The sequence below is a fragment of the Echinops telfairi genome, unplaced genomic scaffold, assembly GCF_000313985.2.
Source record: "Echinops telfairi isolate 266 unplaced genomic scaffold, ASM31398v2 ScPeMD7_7469;HRSCAF=8507_0, whole genome shotgun sequence".
NCBI lineage: Eukaryota > Metazoa > Chordata > Mammalia > Afrosoricida > Tenrecidae > Echinops > Echinops telfairi.
This window is the reverse complement of record NW_022111372.1, coordinates 34,372,734-34,388,056: the sequence shown is the minus strand read 5'-3', so window position 1 is coordinate 34,388,056 and position 15,323 is coordinate 34,372,734. Positions and strand designations below refer to the sequence as shown.

Below are 15,323 nucleotides of genomic sequence, written 5' to 3'. Positions count from 1 at the left end.
GTGCTGGCAAGTCGATTCCAACACACGGTCGCCCATGTGGCAGGGCAGAACTGCCCCTAAAGCTCCCTAGGCTGGGGTCTTCCCTGGAGAAAGTCACCAGGCCTATGGAGTCGCCGGGTGGGTGCAAACTTCCAGCCTTTGGACTAGCACCCAAGCGCTTAATGGTGGCACCACCAGGACTGCTTTACTATCGACCTCAGCATCTCTATATTTAAAAAAATAATTACTCTCCAGTGGGCTTTAGTCCTTAGCAACCCCACTGATGTCCAAGTAGAACTCTGCTCCATTGGCCTTTTCAACGGCTGATCTTTCAGAAGTAGATCGCTAGAGTCTCTCTGGGTGAACTTGAACCTCCTGCCTCTGTTAGCAGCCGAGGGAATGAACTGGTTCTACCGCTCAGGAGCGCAATTACACTACCACATGTGGGTGAGTTTCTTTTACAAAGACTATAAAAATATGACATCCACTTAACGGTTCTTTGAAATACCAAAAGGCACTGCACATTCAAACCCAAGTCCTCTGAAGTTCCAGTGAAGAGACTGTGTGCTGATGGACATCACAGACTAAGATCTTAGCCTTCATCAACAATACAGACATCTCCACTGCCGTCGGGCATGCCAACTCATAGTGACCCTCTACAGGGTTTCTAAGAGTGTAAATCATGACAGGAGCAGACCGCCCCCCGTCTTTCTCCTGAGCAGTGACTGGTGGGTTTGACGTGTCAACCAGAGTTAGCAGCCCATAGCACTCCCTGAACACCTTGAATAGATCATAGTTTAACAACAATCACCACTACCTTTCGATGGGAACTTTCAGACCCACGGACTACTCCTCAGGCCGCGGTCCTGACTGGGAGTTCTCTTCCAAGACTCGTTAGCACCACCAGGACTCACCAGAGACTCGCGAGCCACGGCTTCCACCACCGCATCAAACACCTTCTGGGGCAGCCGCAGGAGAGTGGTCCCACTGTCCACGATGGCCTTGTCTGCATTGTACTGGGTGGGAATGGGTGAGAGGGGGCAGGAAGGAGGCACGTGAGCGGTACGCCCTCTCCACAACAGCTTCCACCAACCACCATCACTGTGGTGCCCTTACACACACCACGGCAGCGATTGACAGCACTTCATCGATTCATGGTCTCAGGATGTGGGCACCAGAGAGCTAGCCCCACATTCTCGTTTCAGGTAAGGAAGGAATCGTGACAGGACAAAACGCCCAGTCCTCCCAACACAGGGCTTTCTCTCTACTTGGAGATGCCCAAATGCCCCCATCAGAAAGAATCTCTCAAGTTGGAAATTCCACCGGAAATGCCATTTATATTAATTGTACAAACTCAAGCCTTTCACCTCCAGCTAAGGGAAAAAAGAAATCGGTAGGAGAGTTTTACAATAATAATAATATTAATAAAACATTTTCCAGGGAGTCCACCCCAATTCATGGTCATGCTATGTGTATCAGAGGAGAACTGAGCTCTACAGGGGCTTCCACAGCTGGCTGTGGGGAAGATCGCCAGGCCTTTCTTCTGAGGTATCTCTGGGTGGGCTTGAATAGCTAAGCTCTTGGTTGGCAGCTGGGGGCATTCACCACCCAGGGACTCCGATCTGGGGTTATAATCCAGGCTTACATTCTATGTGGGGCATGATGACTACCGTGGAGGTCAGTAAGCTGACAGTAGACAAGCCACCCCAACTGCAAGGGACACAACTGTGTGAGCAAGGATGTCCAGGCATGGGGGTGAGCCCTGGGAGATTTTGACCCTCTTGCTTGGAGAGCAAATTCATAAGTCCAAAGGCCAAGTACACCAGTCAGGTCCAAAGGCAAAGATACACATGTGTATTCAATTTCAAATATACCATTACTGTCAGTTCAGAAACAGATTGAACTTAATTTAAAAGAGTTGGTTCATAAAATTGTAGCTTTTAAAATATATGTAAGAAAAGTACTCCTATGTGTATAACAAACAGAACTGTTGCAGTGGGAAATTCTGGGTTTTGCTGCTTGTTCCTCTGTGGAGTGGGCAGGAAAGAACCAAGAATCTGAAAATAAAGCTGACACACACACACACACACACACACACACATTCATCTCATGTTTGAATTTGCTATGACTGGATTCTTTAGTAGTAAGTAAGGGTGCTGTGATTTTTTTTTTTTTTAAAAGCACAGATTTGTGGACTTAGGACTGAAACACAATCACAGCAGAATGGGCCATCCTTTGATCAACTTTGCTTTGGTTCTCAGTGGTGCCTGTGCATGGGAGTGTGTGGTGGGATGTGACGCTCTAATGAAAGGAAACAATAGCACATAAGTGTGAAATGAAATGCTGCCAGCGTCTACAAATCCTCCTGAAAGTGTAGCTTGAGGTTCCCCCAAATCATCGTCATAATGCCTTCAAGGCCACAACTACAGCCACCACTGAGACCGCTCCCACTCACAGCGACCCTAAAGGGCAGAGAAAAACCACTTGGGTAGTGTCCAAGGCTGTCATCTTAGCTGATGCAGACTCCCCATCTTTCCCCCGCAGAGCAACTGGTGGGCTTGAACCCCAGCCTCTTGGTTAGCAGATGGGCACTGAACCACTGTGCTACCTGGACCCGTATAGAGCACAAAGAAGCCAAAATGCAGCAAGAGGGTGTGGAATTGGCTAATCAGAGATGTGGTAGCCCGGCTCTGCACATTTCTTCCTTTTAGCAGTATCAAGCCGTGGGCATCTTGCGGACATGACCTTTTCTTCAGTAAGAATTGTGGGCTGTGAGGGGAGCTACCTATGGTGGGTTGAGCTGATGATCTTTGCTCCCCGCTGCTGTGTGCCATCAAGTGAATGCAGAGGCAGACGGACCCCTGAGGACAGAGCAGAACCGCACCTTGGGTTCCCAAGGCAGCAATCTTCGGGGAGTAGACAGCCACTTCTTTCTCCCACAGACCAGCTGGTGGATTCAAACCCCTGAACTTTGGGTTCTGAGTCCGGTATGTTACCCCTGCCCCACCAGGGCTTCCTAGCTCCAGACAGCCTTCCTCATTAAATGGTTTATGCTCACTTCTCCTATAAAGGCAAATGGTTAGAAGGAAGCATTGCTTGTTTGTTTGTTTGTTTGTTTGTTTCTAGGTGGGCTGGCAGGGGAGGGAGGGAATGTGTTCATACACAGACTCTGTATCTCTTAATGTCACACTCCAAGGATAGGACAACTTCTGATTTCACGCACAAGAAAACCCAAGCCAAACTCACTGCCATCGGCTCAGTCGATAGCAACTCATGGCAACCCTGTACAACAGGGTAGAACGGCCCCTGTGAGTTTCCGAGACGGTAACTGTTTATGGGAGTGGAAAGTCCTGTCTTTCTCCCATGGAGCATCTGATGGTTACACAACTGCTGCCCTTAAGGTTAGCAGCCCAATGTGTAAAAGCCACCAGGGTTATGGTTCACACACCGAGAGCTTACAAAATCCCCGGGGAGGCAAAGAACAAAGGGATTCTTCCACATGCAGGGCCCACCTGTGAAACGTACGGAACCCAGATCCAAACAAAGAGAGACGGACAGACACAGCAGAGATCATTGTGTACACACCTCTCTGCAGTCCAGATTAAGGCTTTGGCCTCCAATTTCCAGTTTCAGAATTTCTATCTGGTAATACCACTCCTCCTTAATAGGTGTATACCAGATGTCTCCCGTATACAGACTTGGCTCAATTCCACCCAAGACCTGGGAAGGGAAAATATTTACATGCATTAGAGAGAAAGGCCCAGAAACTTTCCACCAGGGAAGCATGCCTTCAGGAAGACAGCACTCCCAGTATCAGGACTTTCCACATACTGGGATGCCAGGATGCAAATCTGTATCCTTACAATGACAAAAGGAGCAGCTTGGGGCCATGCACCCCAAGGTCAAGCAATCCTGTGCCCTGGGATAATCTTGGTGGTTTCTTTATCCAAAGAAAGTCCACATAACACCAGTTTCACAATATTGTGCTACCCGACCTTCGAGAATGCATAAAGATGGGGGCTGTGCAGATGGACAATGATTTCATTATTTGAACATTAGCGAACATGAACACAAGACAAAACAGCTTCAATTGTAATGAAAAAACATTCTAGCTACCCTGCTACCTCCTCCCTGCCAAACCAAAGCACCCCAATAAGCCCACTGCTTGGGAGTCAATTGTGATTCCTATCGACTCTCCATAGGGTTTCTGAGACTGTAAATCTCTATGAGAGTAGAAAGCCTGGTCTGTCTCCTAAGGAACAGTAGTTTCGAACTGCTGCCCTTGTGGTTAGCAGTCCAACTCATTACCACCGTGCCTTAGGTTCCTTTTCTCAGCCCCCAAGGGTGATTCAAAAGGCATCACGAGGTGGATTGTGGGCAAAGGGGAGCTGCCAGGAAATGGGGCCTAGGTTCTGCTTCCCCGTTTCCACCCCAGGTCCCAGAGGCACCCTCTTCCTCCTCCATATGCATGGAGGGGCGCTCTGACTGATGTACATCCGTGCTATCTCTACAGACACCACCTTTGCTGCGTAATGTGTGTGTGCAATAGTGGGAGAGTTACGAAGGTCACACGATCTCCAAGTCATACCTTTTGCTTCCCCTACCCGGAATGCGGCCCACCTTTGGACCCCCTCTGCCCCATGCACTCCACTGATCTTCATGTGCTTCCTCCTGTCCACAGAATAGTTCCCTTCTAAAAGGCAATACACAAAAGCTGTGAGGGAATTTGGAAGAGGACTGTGAGTTCCCCTCCTGGATGGCTTTATGATTTAAAGCTAATTAAAACAAACGTTTTTAAATCGCTATAACAAGGATCACCCAATTTTTAAAGTACACACAAAACATATGTGCCTGGTATTTCTCATCTGATTTTTAATACAACAGGAAAGCTGAACAAAACAGTCCCACCGATTTGTGATTTTTCTCCCCTTTAAGACTAAAAGATACCCACAAGACTACCTCCGTTGGTACCAATTCCAGCCACCGGCAATCCTGCACCGCACATCTGCATGGAGAAGATGTTGGGGATCTTTGCCTGGCGCACAAGGGAATCAAAGAACGTCTCCAGGGAACTCGATGGCTGCGGGAGATGGAAAGAAAGACAACAGCTTTGTGACACAGTGGCGATGGAGGAAGGGCTCAATGCTTCTCCATCATATGGTTTTTCCTTTATACTGAATTTTCCAGGTCTGAACAATAAACAAGCCCGATTGAGATTAGGCAGAGTCATTCAGAAACCTTCCATAGAATATTTTCTGCTTGTGGCTAGACGTGTTGGGTTGGGTCAGACTTATAGTAACCCCATGCAAAACAGAGCTAAACGCTGCTCAGTCCGGCACTATCTTCATAACCATTGTTACGTTGGAGCCAGTGTGGCAGTTGCTGTGTCAATTCCTCTTGTCCTGGTCTTCCTCTTTTTCATGGACCCTCTATTGAAAATACTAGGGACTCCCAAAAGGGGAAGCTGGTCTGTCTTGGAAGAAGTAGGGCCAGAGTGCTCCTTAGAGGCAAGGATGGCAAAGCTTCGTCTTACAACTTTGGACATGTTGTCAGGAGACACCAGTCCTTGGAGGAGAAGATCATGCTCGGTAAAGTGGCAGGTCCGTGAAAAAGAAGACGGTGAATGAGATGGATTGGCCCAGTGACTGCAACAAAGGGCTTGGGTATAGCAACAGCGGTAAGGGTGGTGAAGGACTGGGTGGTGAAGTGTTTTGTTCTGCTGTGCCCAGGCTCGCTCGTTAGCACCCCAAAACAATCCCTACTTTACAAGCAGAATGCTCTTCTCCAGGGACTGATTCCTCCTGGTAACATGTCCAAAGTCCATGACACGAAGTCTCACTAGCCTTGCTCTGAAGGAACATTCCTACTGTACTTCCAAAACAGATCGGTTCATTCTGACAGTCTACGGTGTGTGCAGTAGTCTTGGCCAACAGCATAACGCAAGGCATCAATTCTTCTGTGGTCTTCTCTATCCATTATCCAGCTCTCGCATGCAGATGAGGCCACTGAACATGCCATAGCTTGATCGGGTGCACCTTCATCCTCAAAGTGACATCTTCTCTTTGGTTTTGTTGCTGCTTTGCTTTGTTGATTGTTGTTAGGTGCCATTGAGTCCATTGCAACCCACAGCGACCTGATGCACAACAGAACGTAACCCTGCCCTGTCCCGCACCACCCTCACCATTGTGTCTGTGCTTGAGCCCACTGAGACAGCCACTGGGTCACCCCGTCTCCTCGAGGGCCTTCCTCTTTCCCGCTGCTGTTCTACTTTGCCAAACATGCTGTCCTTCTCCAGGGACTGGTCCCTCCCTACAAGCATGCCCTAAGTGTATAAGAGGCAATCTTCCTATTCTTGCCAGTAAGGCGCTTTCTGGCCCTTCTTCTTCCAAGTTTGTCCTGTTAGCGGTCCATGGCACTTTCAAGGTTCTTTGCCAGCACCACAATTCAAACACAACGATTTTCATCGTTCTTCCCTACTCAGTGCACAACTTTCACGCATATTTGAGGCCACTGAAAGCTCCATGGCTCGAGACAGGTGCACCTTAGTCCTCAAAGTAACATCCTCGCTTTTGAACACTCTAAAGAAGCCTTGTGTAGCAGATTTACCTAAAGCAGTATGTCTTTTGCTCTCTTAACTGCTGCTTCCTGAACACCGATTGTGGATCTAAGCAAGACAAAATCCTCGACAACTTTAACTTTCTCTCCGTTTATTATAATGTTACCTATTGGTCCAGATGGGAGGATTTTTGTCCTCTTTACAGTGAGTTGTAATCCATACTGAAGGCTGCAATCTTTGATCTTCATCAGCAAGGGCTTCAAGTCCTCCTCACACTCAACAAGCAAGTTGGTGTCATCTGCATACCGCAGGTTGTGAATATACCTTCCTCCAGTCCGGAGGCCACAATCTTCTTTATAGAAGCCAGCTTCTCTGATGATTTGCTCAGCATATGGATTGAATAAGTATGGTGAAAGGATGCAACCCTAGTAACATACCCTTCTTGAGTTTAAACCGTGTCGTGTTCCCTTGTTCTAGTCGCACAATTGCCTCTTGATCCAGGAACAAGTTCCACATAAAGTGCAATGAATTGTTCTAGAGGTGCTCACGCGGGATGCAGAAGAGGATGTGGAATACAGACAGTCATTGCTGATGCTGGATGGATCCTGGCTTAAAGCACACAATAGCAGAAAGATGCTTACTTGTGTTTGATTGACCATGCCAACACATTGGACTGTGGGCATCGTTGCTTTAGGGCCCATTAAAGAGATCTTATGCAGCAGATTTGCCCAATACGATATATTGATGGTTTGATTTCTTGATTTTGCTTCTATGGGTGTTGATTATTTATCCAATTGAAGTCCTCTATCCAACTAAACCAATCTTTTGACTGTTTATCAGGATGTTGTTTATTGTTCCATTGGTGAGCACTTTCATATTCTTTACATAGAAATGCAATTCTTACCGAAGGTTCTTCTCTTTGATCTTCACTAGCGATTGCTTCAAGGTCTCTTCACTTTCAGCAGGCACAATTGTGTTATTCATATACCGAAGGTTGTTAATGACCTTCCTCCAAATCTGATGCCACACTCTTCCTCAAATAGCCCAGTTTCTAAGATTACCTTCTCAGCAAATAGGTTGGATAAACAGCAGGAAAGGATACAATCCGGAGGAACACCTTTCCTGATTTTAAACCATGCAGTATTCCTTCTGTAGCCCTTTCTTCAGTGTGATATTTTGGGAATTTTCCTTTTGGTGCTGCTCTGCTGTAAAAAAAGATCACATTTCCAGGAGCTATTAAGATGCTATCACATCATGACTGCCTGTGAGGTGAGTGTGAGCAGCAGTGGAGGTGGGGCGCCTCCGAGGGAGCTGCTGGATATGCATCAGACTTCCCAGAGGAAGGAGGGAAGAACCTCTCTAGGAGCCACCTTGCTTTCTAAAATGTTTGTTCACCTTGATCAGCCCCCATTGTCCATCACTTCAGTGAGAGATGACTAACCCCCGATGAGGGAGGGTTCATGCCAGATCTCAGATGGTGGGAGGCGGTTTAGGTTTGGGAATTTTGGAGCGCCTGCCAAACGAGTTCCTGAACTTTGGTAATGTAGCAAGTTGTGGTTAATCAAATGGCGTGTTCCTTAGAAGCGAGGATGACAAGACTGACTCTTTTACTTTGAACATATCATCAGAAAAGGCTAATCACCGGAAAAGGACTTCCTGTTTGGTAAAATAGTAAAAGCAACAACAACAACAACACAGCTGTTGCCATCAAGTCAATTACAACTCATGGTGGCCCCATGTATGGCAGAAGAGAAATGTTCCTGAGACGCAGCGACTTGTTGGCTATGTCTCTCCTACCATTGCCTTTGTTCCTCTCATCAAAATGACTTTTGTTTTACAAATGGGTCTCAGTAAAAAGTGGGAGCAGATACTGATGGGATTATATGATGTAGCTGTGAGTGACTATTTATAAGTTCATTGTGATGCCATCCTGCTGGGCATTAAATGAGCAATCTCAGAAGCAGAACCTCATTGCCATTGAGCCAACTCTGTCTCACAGTGACCCTATAGGACAGAGCACACTGCTCTTGCGGGTTTCTGAAGCTGTGATTCTAGAAAGCTTCATCTTTCTCCTGCTGTGGAGTGGCTGATGGTTTCGAACTGTTGACCTTGTAGTTGGTAGCCCCACAAGTAATGTCTACACCAGCACAGCTCCTCCAGAAGCAGGAAGGGGGACCTAAATACCAGTAAGAGCAAAGAGTCAGAAGCAGAGTGCGTCCTTTGGTCTCTGAGATCCCTGTGTGTTGAACCTCCTTGATCCAGGAGATGGATTTGACTCCTGAAAGAGCAGCAGAAGGCCAGCAGTAGGAGAACCAAGATCAAGCATGGGGCCGATCAGTGGACTTCCTCGCCCACGGAGCAAGTCAAACTGAGTGCTTTGGAGCAGAGATTAGCTTGGGAAGTGGAGTGCCTCTGGGCCCTTAATTGGGATAACTAGATTTACCGGCCATGGAGCAGGGCAGAGGCCAGGCCTAGAGGCCGAGGGCTGAAAAAAACCTGCCTGCAGGTAGTAGTGACTGAACAACACCATCCTGAGCATTTCTCACCTGAATTGTAACCTGTTGACTTCCCCAGTAGACCGCCTGGTCGTGATTGTTATGTGTGAGTTCTGAGTGAGCATTGCAGTACATTGCTGAATCCCGCAGAGAAGCAGATTGCTTGGGAGGGCTGGTGCTATCAGAATAAGGTGAAAAAAAGGATGGAGGTTTGGCAGCCTATCTGACCTCTTACTTTGTGGCAATCCGCCTTGGGAGCCACAGGAAGTCAGACGTGGCCCTGTGCCATTTTCATAGCCCCACAAGGTTTTCTTGCCTCTCCACCTTTTAGGCCATTCTTCCAGGAGACTGCTGGGTGGGTTTGAACAGCCAACTTGAGGTTAGTCATTAAGCACAAATTGTTTGTACCACATGGGGAGGGCAGACACAAAATATGATTGAGGATGAACTGCCTTCTCTTAGTAGCGTCAACAATATTGACAGGGATGAAGTAAAGCCTATGGGACCTTCCTTTTCTGATGGGGTATGACTCAAAATGAGAAGAAACAGCTGTGAACCTCTATTAGTGGGAGCTTAAAGTGAAGTTGTCAAAAATGAAATGGAATGCCTAAAAGAGCGATATCCTAGGAATTAGTCAGCTGAAATAGTTTGGCACTGGCCACTTTGAAATCGGAAGTCATCTTGTTTACTCTGCTGGCCAGAGCGACTTTGAGAGGCATGGCTTTACATCATCATTATAAAGGACATTGCAAGATCTCTCTTGAAGCACCATGCTGTTTGTGACAGGATAATATCGGTCCACATATAAGGATATCTAGTCACTACAAATACAATTCAAAGTTATGCACAATCATTAAAGCTCCAATCTAAACTCCCTGCCATCGAGTTGATGCTGACTCATAGTGACCCTGTGGGGCGGAGTAGAGCTGCTCCCGGGGGTCCCTGAGATTGCAACTCTGTGTGGGAGTAGAAAGCCTTATTTCTCTCCTAAGCAAAAGTTGGTGATTTTGAACTTGTGGGCTAGCAGCCCACGATGCCACCAGTACTCTTCCCAATCAGTAAAGACAGAAATGAAGAAATAGAAGAACTTTACCAAGGTCTTCAGTCTGAAATTGTTTACACGTGCAAGCAACATGCACTGTTAACTATTGGCAATTAGAATGCTAAAGTTGGAAAAGATAAACATGAGTCCAACCTGATTTGACTGCAACAACAGTATTTTGGTAGAACTAATTTCCTCTGTACCTTTTTGGTATGCAAGCATCAATTCTGAAGACACTGCCACTTTTACTGGTGGACTCACAAAGAAATAAGGCGCTTTGGGAATAGGTGGGGCTGGCCTGGGACGCTGGCGGTCATGGAAGAAGCCAATAGACTTGAGGTCAGATTTGACTGTGACCATCTGGAAGACACTAGGTCTACTCTACAAACCTATGGTTGACCTAAGGAGTATTATTCTTTATCTATAAAACCAAAATCTATAATGCTAGAGGCCATGAGAGGAGAGTTCCACTATCAAGAAGATATAAAACCTTCTCCATTTGTATTTGTCCACCACGAGTTTCTTTCTTTGAGTAAACATTGACTTGTTGGCAATACATTTATTTGTTCTTTCAGTTTCTTTCTTGGCATCTGTAGCGTTCTACGGCAGAATGTAATCTTGGTTGAAACACTCGTGTTTGGGTTAACAAATAAGGAATAATTCCTTCTTAAAAAGGGATTCTAGCGGAGGCCTGGTCTGGCATGCTCCTTTTGCTCACTTTCTGGGACTGAAGTCTGGCTCTACCACTTACTTATTCCTGTATCCCCTTCCTAGGAAGCTGGGGATAGCAATGGCCTCCTTCAACACGTTTATGTGACGTTTATGTGACAGATCCGTGCATTGCTCGGTCAGTCGTTCTCCTGACAAGTGGGTCTTCACTCGGATTATGCCTCTAGATCCTTTTAGATGTTTACCAGGGGGAAAAAAATGCAAGGGGCTTCTAAAAATTGGGGGGGGGGAGGGTAAATAAAATGGAAAGATAACAGATATTTCACAAACTTTTGAAGTCTCCTTGTGTGGTAATCCAGGACCAACTCCTAGAGGATGCTGGAAAGTAGGTCTGCAGTGGGCTGAGAAGCCCAGCCTTGGCGCAGAGCTTTAACCACCAACCAAAGGCCCGCAGACACCGTGGCTACTACGGCCTGGTTGGCCCACTTGTTCTAGAACTACGGTTAAAACCCACGCTGACCGCACTCTGAGGTCTCCTGACAATCCTGTTTCCAGGTCTGCTCCACTCCTGAAAATCCTGGAACTGCCTCCCCACAGCCGAAGCCACCTGCTGGTCATCTCGGGAGGGTGCACAGCCCAACGGAGCCTGGCCAACTCCCCGACAGCCGCTTGTGCCCCCAGGAGTTGACAAATGACTAATTCTAGATCATTTAGGTCGCTCTGTCATCTTCTGAATACTGCACAGAAGATCACGCGTACTCATATCTTTGATTTCCCAGCCGTCATCAGGATGAAACGTTTTGCCCGAGGTCGCAACGTCAGTGAACACAAATTCAGGGACGTTGATTGTTATTAGTCATCAAGCCTCGGATTGTGTGCGTCTTCTGGATCCAAGGAAAAAGGGGTCGCGCGCCCGGCCGGCCTCCATAGGTCGTGCGGGAAGGACATGCAGGGCTCTGTGTTCTGAGTGACCTGCATGAGAGCAGACCTGTCTGACCCTCAGTCCCCGTATCTGACGTGGGGGTCATCTGAGTGTACCCGATGGAGTGGCTGTGAGAATTGAGGGCTTTGGTGTCTTGCCGTGTTCGCCGTCTTGCACCAATAAAAGCCCACCAGTGGCTGTGAGCAAATCACAACGCTTGGCAACCAGAGGTTTGTCAGAGTTGAACAGAGTATTCAATGGTGAATCTCTGGAAAGTAGATCAGGCTTTTCTTCTGAGGCACTGCGGGGGCAGCCTTGGACTCCTAATGTTTCTGTTAGCAGCTGAGTATATGAACGGTTTGGACCACCCCGGGCCTCCCGCGTGACTAACAGGCACTCAGCAATTGTTGCTTTGTTCTTGTGAAGCCACAGACTAATGACCCCTCCCCCCTCCCATTTGCTAATAAACTTGAGCTGGAATGAATGGTCTTATAAGGTAGGCAAACAGGCCTTCTTTGCTGGGTCTGGTGGATCAAGGGAGGCTCAGGTATCACTGTGCTTGCTGCTACAATAACCACACTGTTTGTTGTTGTTTTTTTTTGTTTTTTCAACCCTCAGCTCTGGCTCAAAGCCTAGCAATGAACAATGCTGGGTCAAGGCGTGGTGCCCAATTACAGGGCCAGGAGAGGAGACCTCTTTGTTTTCCTCCAGTGGACACAAAGTGACCTGGACTCCAAGAGCCCAGGGACCCACCCTGGGTTGGTGTTTCATCCACCTCTGGCAACCCTACCTACTGGAAATTACCCTGCCAGTGAGTGAGCAACCTGTTCCTCCTGTATCCAAACTTAGCCCCAAGAATAAGAATTGGAGGGGACTCATTTCTTCCTTTTCTCATTTTGTAAAGGTTCTGATGCTGATGAGAGCCAGGGTTCCATGCTTTCTCCTGGCTCCTCACGACTTCCAGTGACTGGCAGCCCTGGGCCCATACTCAGGGCCCACACTCAGGGCCCAGGGATCTCTGCAAGGGTGCTCCTGAGCGAAGGGAAACAATTCAAGGTGCCCGCAGCCTATGGAGGGCATCTCTCTCTGTCGACAACCAGGCCCAGGTCAGCCCCATATCATGCACAGTCATGATTTAATACATGAGGAGTTAATAAGCCTAGCCTAATAGAGACTCCAGAAAGATCTGGGTGATCAACTTTCGAAAAACCAGGCCGTGTCACAAGAGGACAAATAATCTATGGTCCTCACTTTTATAAATACTCAAGAATTGTATATACATCAGAAGCAATATCCTTTGATGACTCCCAGGGGTGGGAGGGTACAGGTCAAGGTGGGGGTATGTGACTTCCTAGTAGCAGACATTTGGGGGGGGGGGGGTGAGGGGAAAGGTCACACCTAGTAAGGGTGATCTCTGCCCAGCTTGACCAAGGTAAAGGAAGTCACTGAAAAGTATGTCACCATACAGGTCAACTTTGCTCAATGCTGTAGCATGCGGTTTGCAACAGCAGTGATCCCCAAAACAAGTCAAATCCCCTATCACTGAGCTGACTGATTCAGAGTGGCCTGATGCAACAGAGTAGAGCTTCCCCATCGGCTTTCCAAGGCTGTGACTCTTGACAAAAGCAGATGGTCTCATGTTTCTCCCTGGAGTAGCTGGTAGGTTTGAACCACCAACCTTGGGTTAGCAGCTGAGCACTTTTACAAATGAGGTATCAGGTTTCTGAAAATAACAGTAATAAGAAAAACAAAATAACGCAGGTGGTTACATCGATAGCTATGTACACCTATGTGTATAGCAAAGTATGTGTGAGCACAGTGGTGACTATATGTAGGTATATCTGTAGGTACATATTTATATCAATAATAAAGAGCGTAGGGGGCACAGTTATGGGGACTTTCTAGACATACACTCTTATAGAACTGGTTTACTGGATTAAAGCAATTATCCCATGAAACAATTAATTGGCATGAAATAGTTCACAAAGTTAAGGTTCTACATTCCAACTTGGTGAGTAGCATCTCAGTTCTTAAAAGCTTGGAAGCTTAGAGGATGAAGGAAACCAGGAACTCAAAGAGGAAGCAAATCCACAGGACTACCATGGCTTCATCTAGTTTGAGATCAGAAGAACTAGATGGTGCCTGGCTATCACTACTGACTGTCCTGGCCAGGGGCACAATGGAAGGTCCTGGATAGAATAGGGGGCAGGGGTTGGGGGAAGTAGAGCAAAATTCAAACACCTAAAAAAAAGTCAGACTTACTGGACCTATAGAGAATGGAGACATTTCTAAAACTATCCCCCTAATTTGAACTTGGAACTGAAGCCATTCCTGGAAGTCACCTTCCAGACACCTTACTAGTTGGCTTATAAAATAAACAATAGTAACTGTGAGTACTGCACTCCCTTGAATAATCAATAATGAAACCAAGCAGTCAACATTACCCCCAAAGCGGAGATAATAAAGAGGGGCAGAGAGGCTTGGTTAATGGATATAGAACAGGATGGAAATAACAGGAATGATGATGCATCGTGAAAAATGTCAACACAATGGCACAGGACCTTTTGTCTAACATTATCTTAAATAGACAAATTTTGGTGTACACTTTCACCTAATACACAATAAAATATGATTTAAAATTGAGCCAATGGAAACCTTATGAGTGTAAAGGTCTAATCTGCAGCTGATCGTGATGCTGTGGTAAGGCGGCTGCACACAGGCTAACTTGATCGTAGCTAACAATACTCACAGCGAAAAGCCGTGAGCACACACCGTGACCACAATGAGTCCGTCAGACCTCGTGAACATTTTTAGTATATATCCAGCAGAAACAAAAGGTTGTTTTTTTTTAAGTAATGCTATTAGTCTATCTGGCAAGGAGGTTTACAGAATAAGGCTATTAACTTTAAATTGTATTAACTTTAAATTGCTTAGAAATCGAATTAATGGTATGAACACTGGCTTGCTTTCACCACTTGATACTCATTGATTGTTCAATTTCCATTTCTCTCCAACAACAGCCTGAGATACACCTGCTGGTCTCTGCATTGCGTAGTTTCCGAATCACATCCCCCGTTACTTGATTGTCTTAGTGACTTCGTCTTACCTTGGCTAGGGTGGCATAGGCAAGCCCAAGTATTCCATTCCATTTAATACCAGACAAAAAGAAATTCTCTGACTCAAAAATAGTGGCGATGTTGACAAGGAAAGAACTGTTGAAGCCTCTGGGGATGGTAACGACATCTTCCCCAACTAGGCCTCTCCAGCTCCCCTGCGTGTACTTCACGGTGACCTCGAAGCCCTTGGAGCGGTATGTGCTGGACCTAGAGGAACAAGGAAGGGACTGTCAGAGCGGCTCCCTTACGAGAATGCTAGGGTTGTGACTGTCTTCCCCAGAAATCTGTATTGCAAATCCTAGCCCCCATATCTGCCATTAGAATCCCACTGGGAATGGGTGTTCTTCGCTAAGAGGCCCTTTCAATGTAGGGTGTACTTTAAACCAATCACCTTTGAGATCTAAAAAGAGCAGATCAGGACAGAGAAGCAAGCACAGATGAGGGACAGTAGGTGCCATCCCTTGGTGGCAAAAGTCACCAAGAAATAAGGACCTTCCCCCAGAGTTGACAGAGAGAACCTTCTTTAGAGTGAGGGTCTGGGCTT

The 15,323-nt window shown here is 46.8% G+C and overlaps 1 protein-coding gene across 1 annotated transcript in view; it reads right to left on the bottom strand.

Annotated features, from left to right (window-relative positions):
• The window catches only part of BACE2 (beta-secretase 2), a 140,731-nt gene that overhangs the window by 35,448 nt on the left and 89,960 nt on the right, over window positions 1-15,323 (bottom strand). The window contains exons 3-6 of the mRNA XM_004696919.2: window positions 14,770-14,986; window positions 4,931-5,059; window positions 3,565-3,699; window positions 894-995 (exon numbers count right to left, since the gene is read on the bottom strand). Of these exons, the coding sequence (XP_004696976.1) occupies window positions 894-995; window positions 3,565-3,699; window positions 4,931-5,059; window positions 14,770-14,986 (583 nt within the window). The remainder of the gene's footprint in view (window positions 1-893; window positions 996-3,564; window positions 3,700-4,930; window positions 5,060-14,769; window positions 14,987-15,323) is intronic.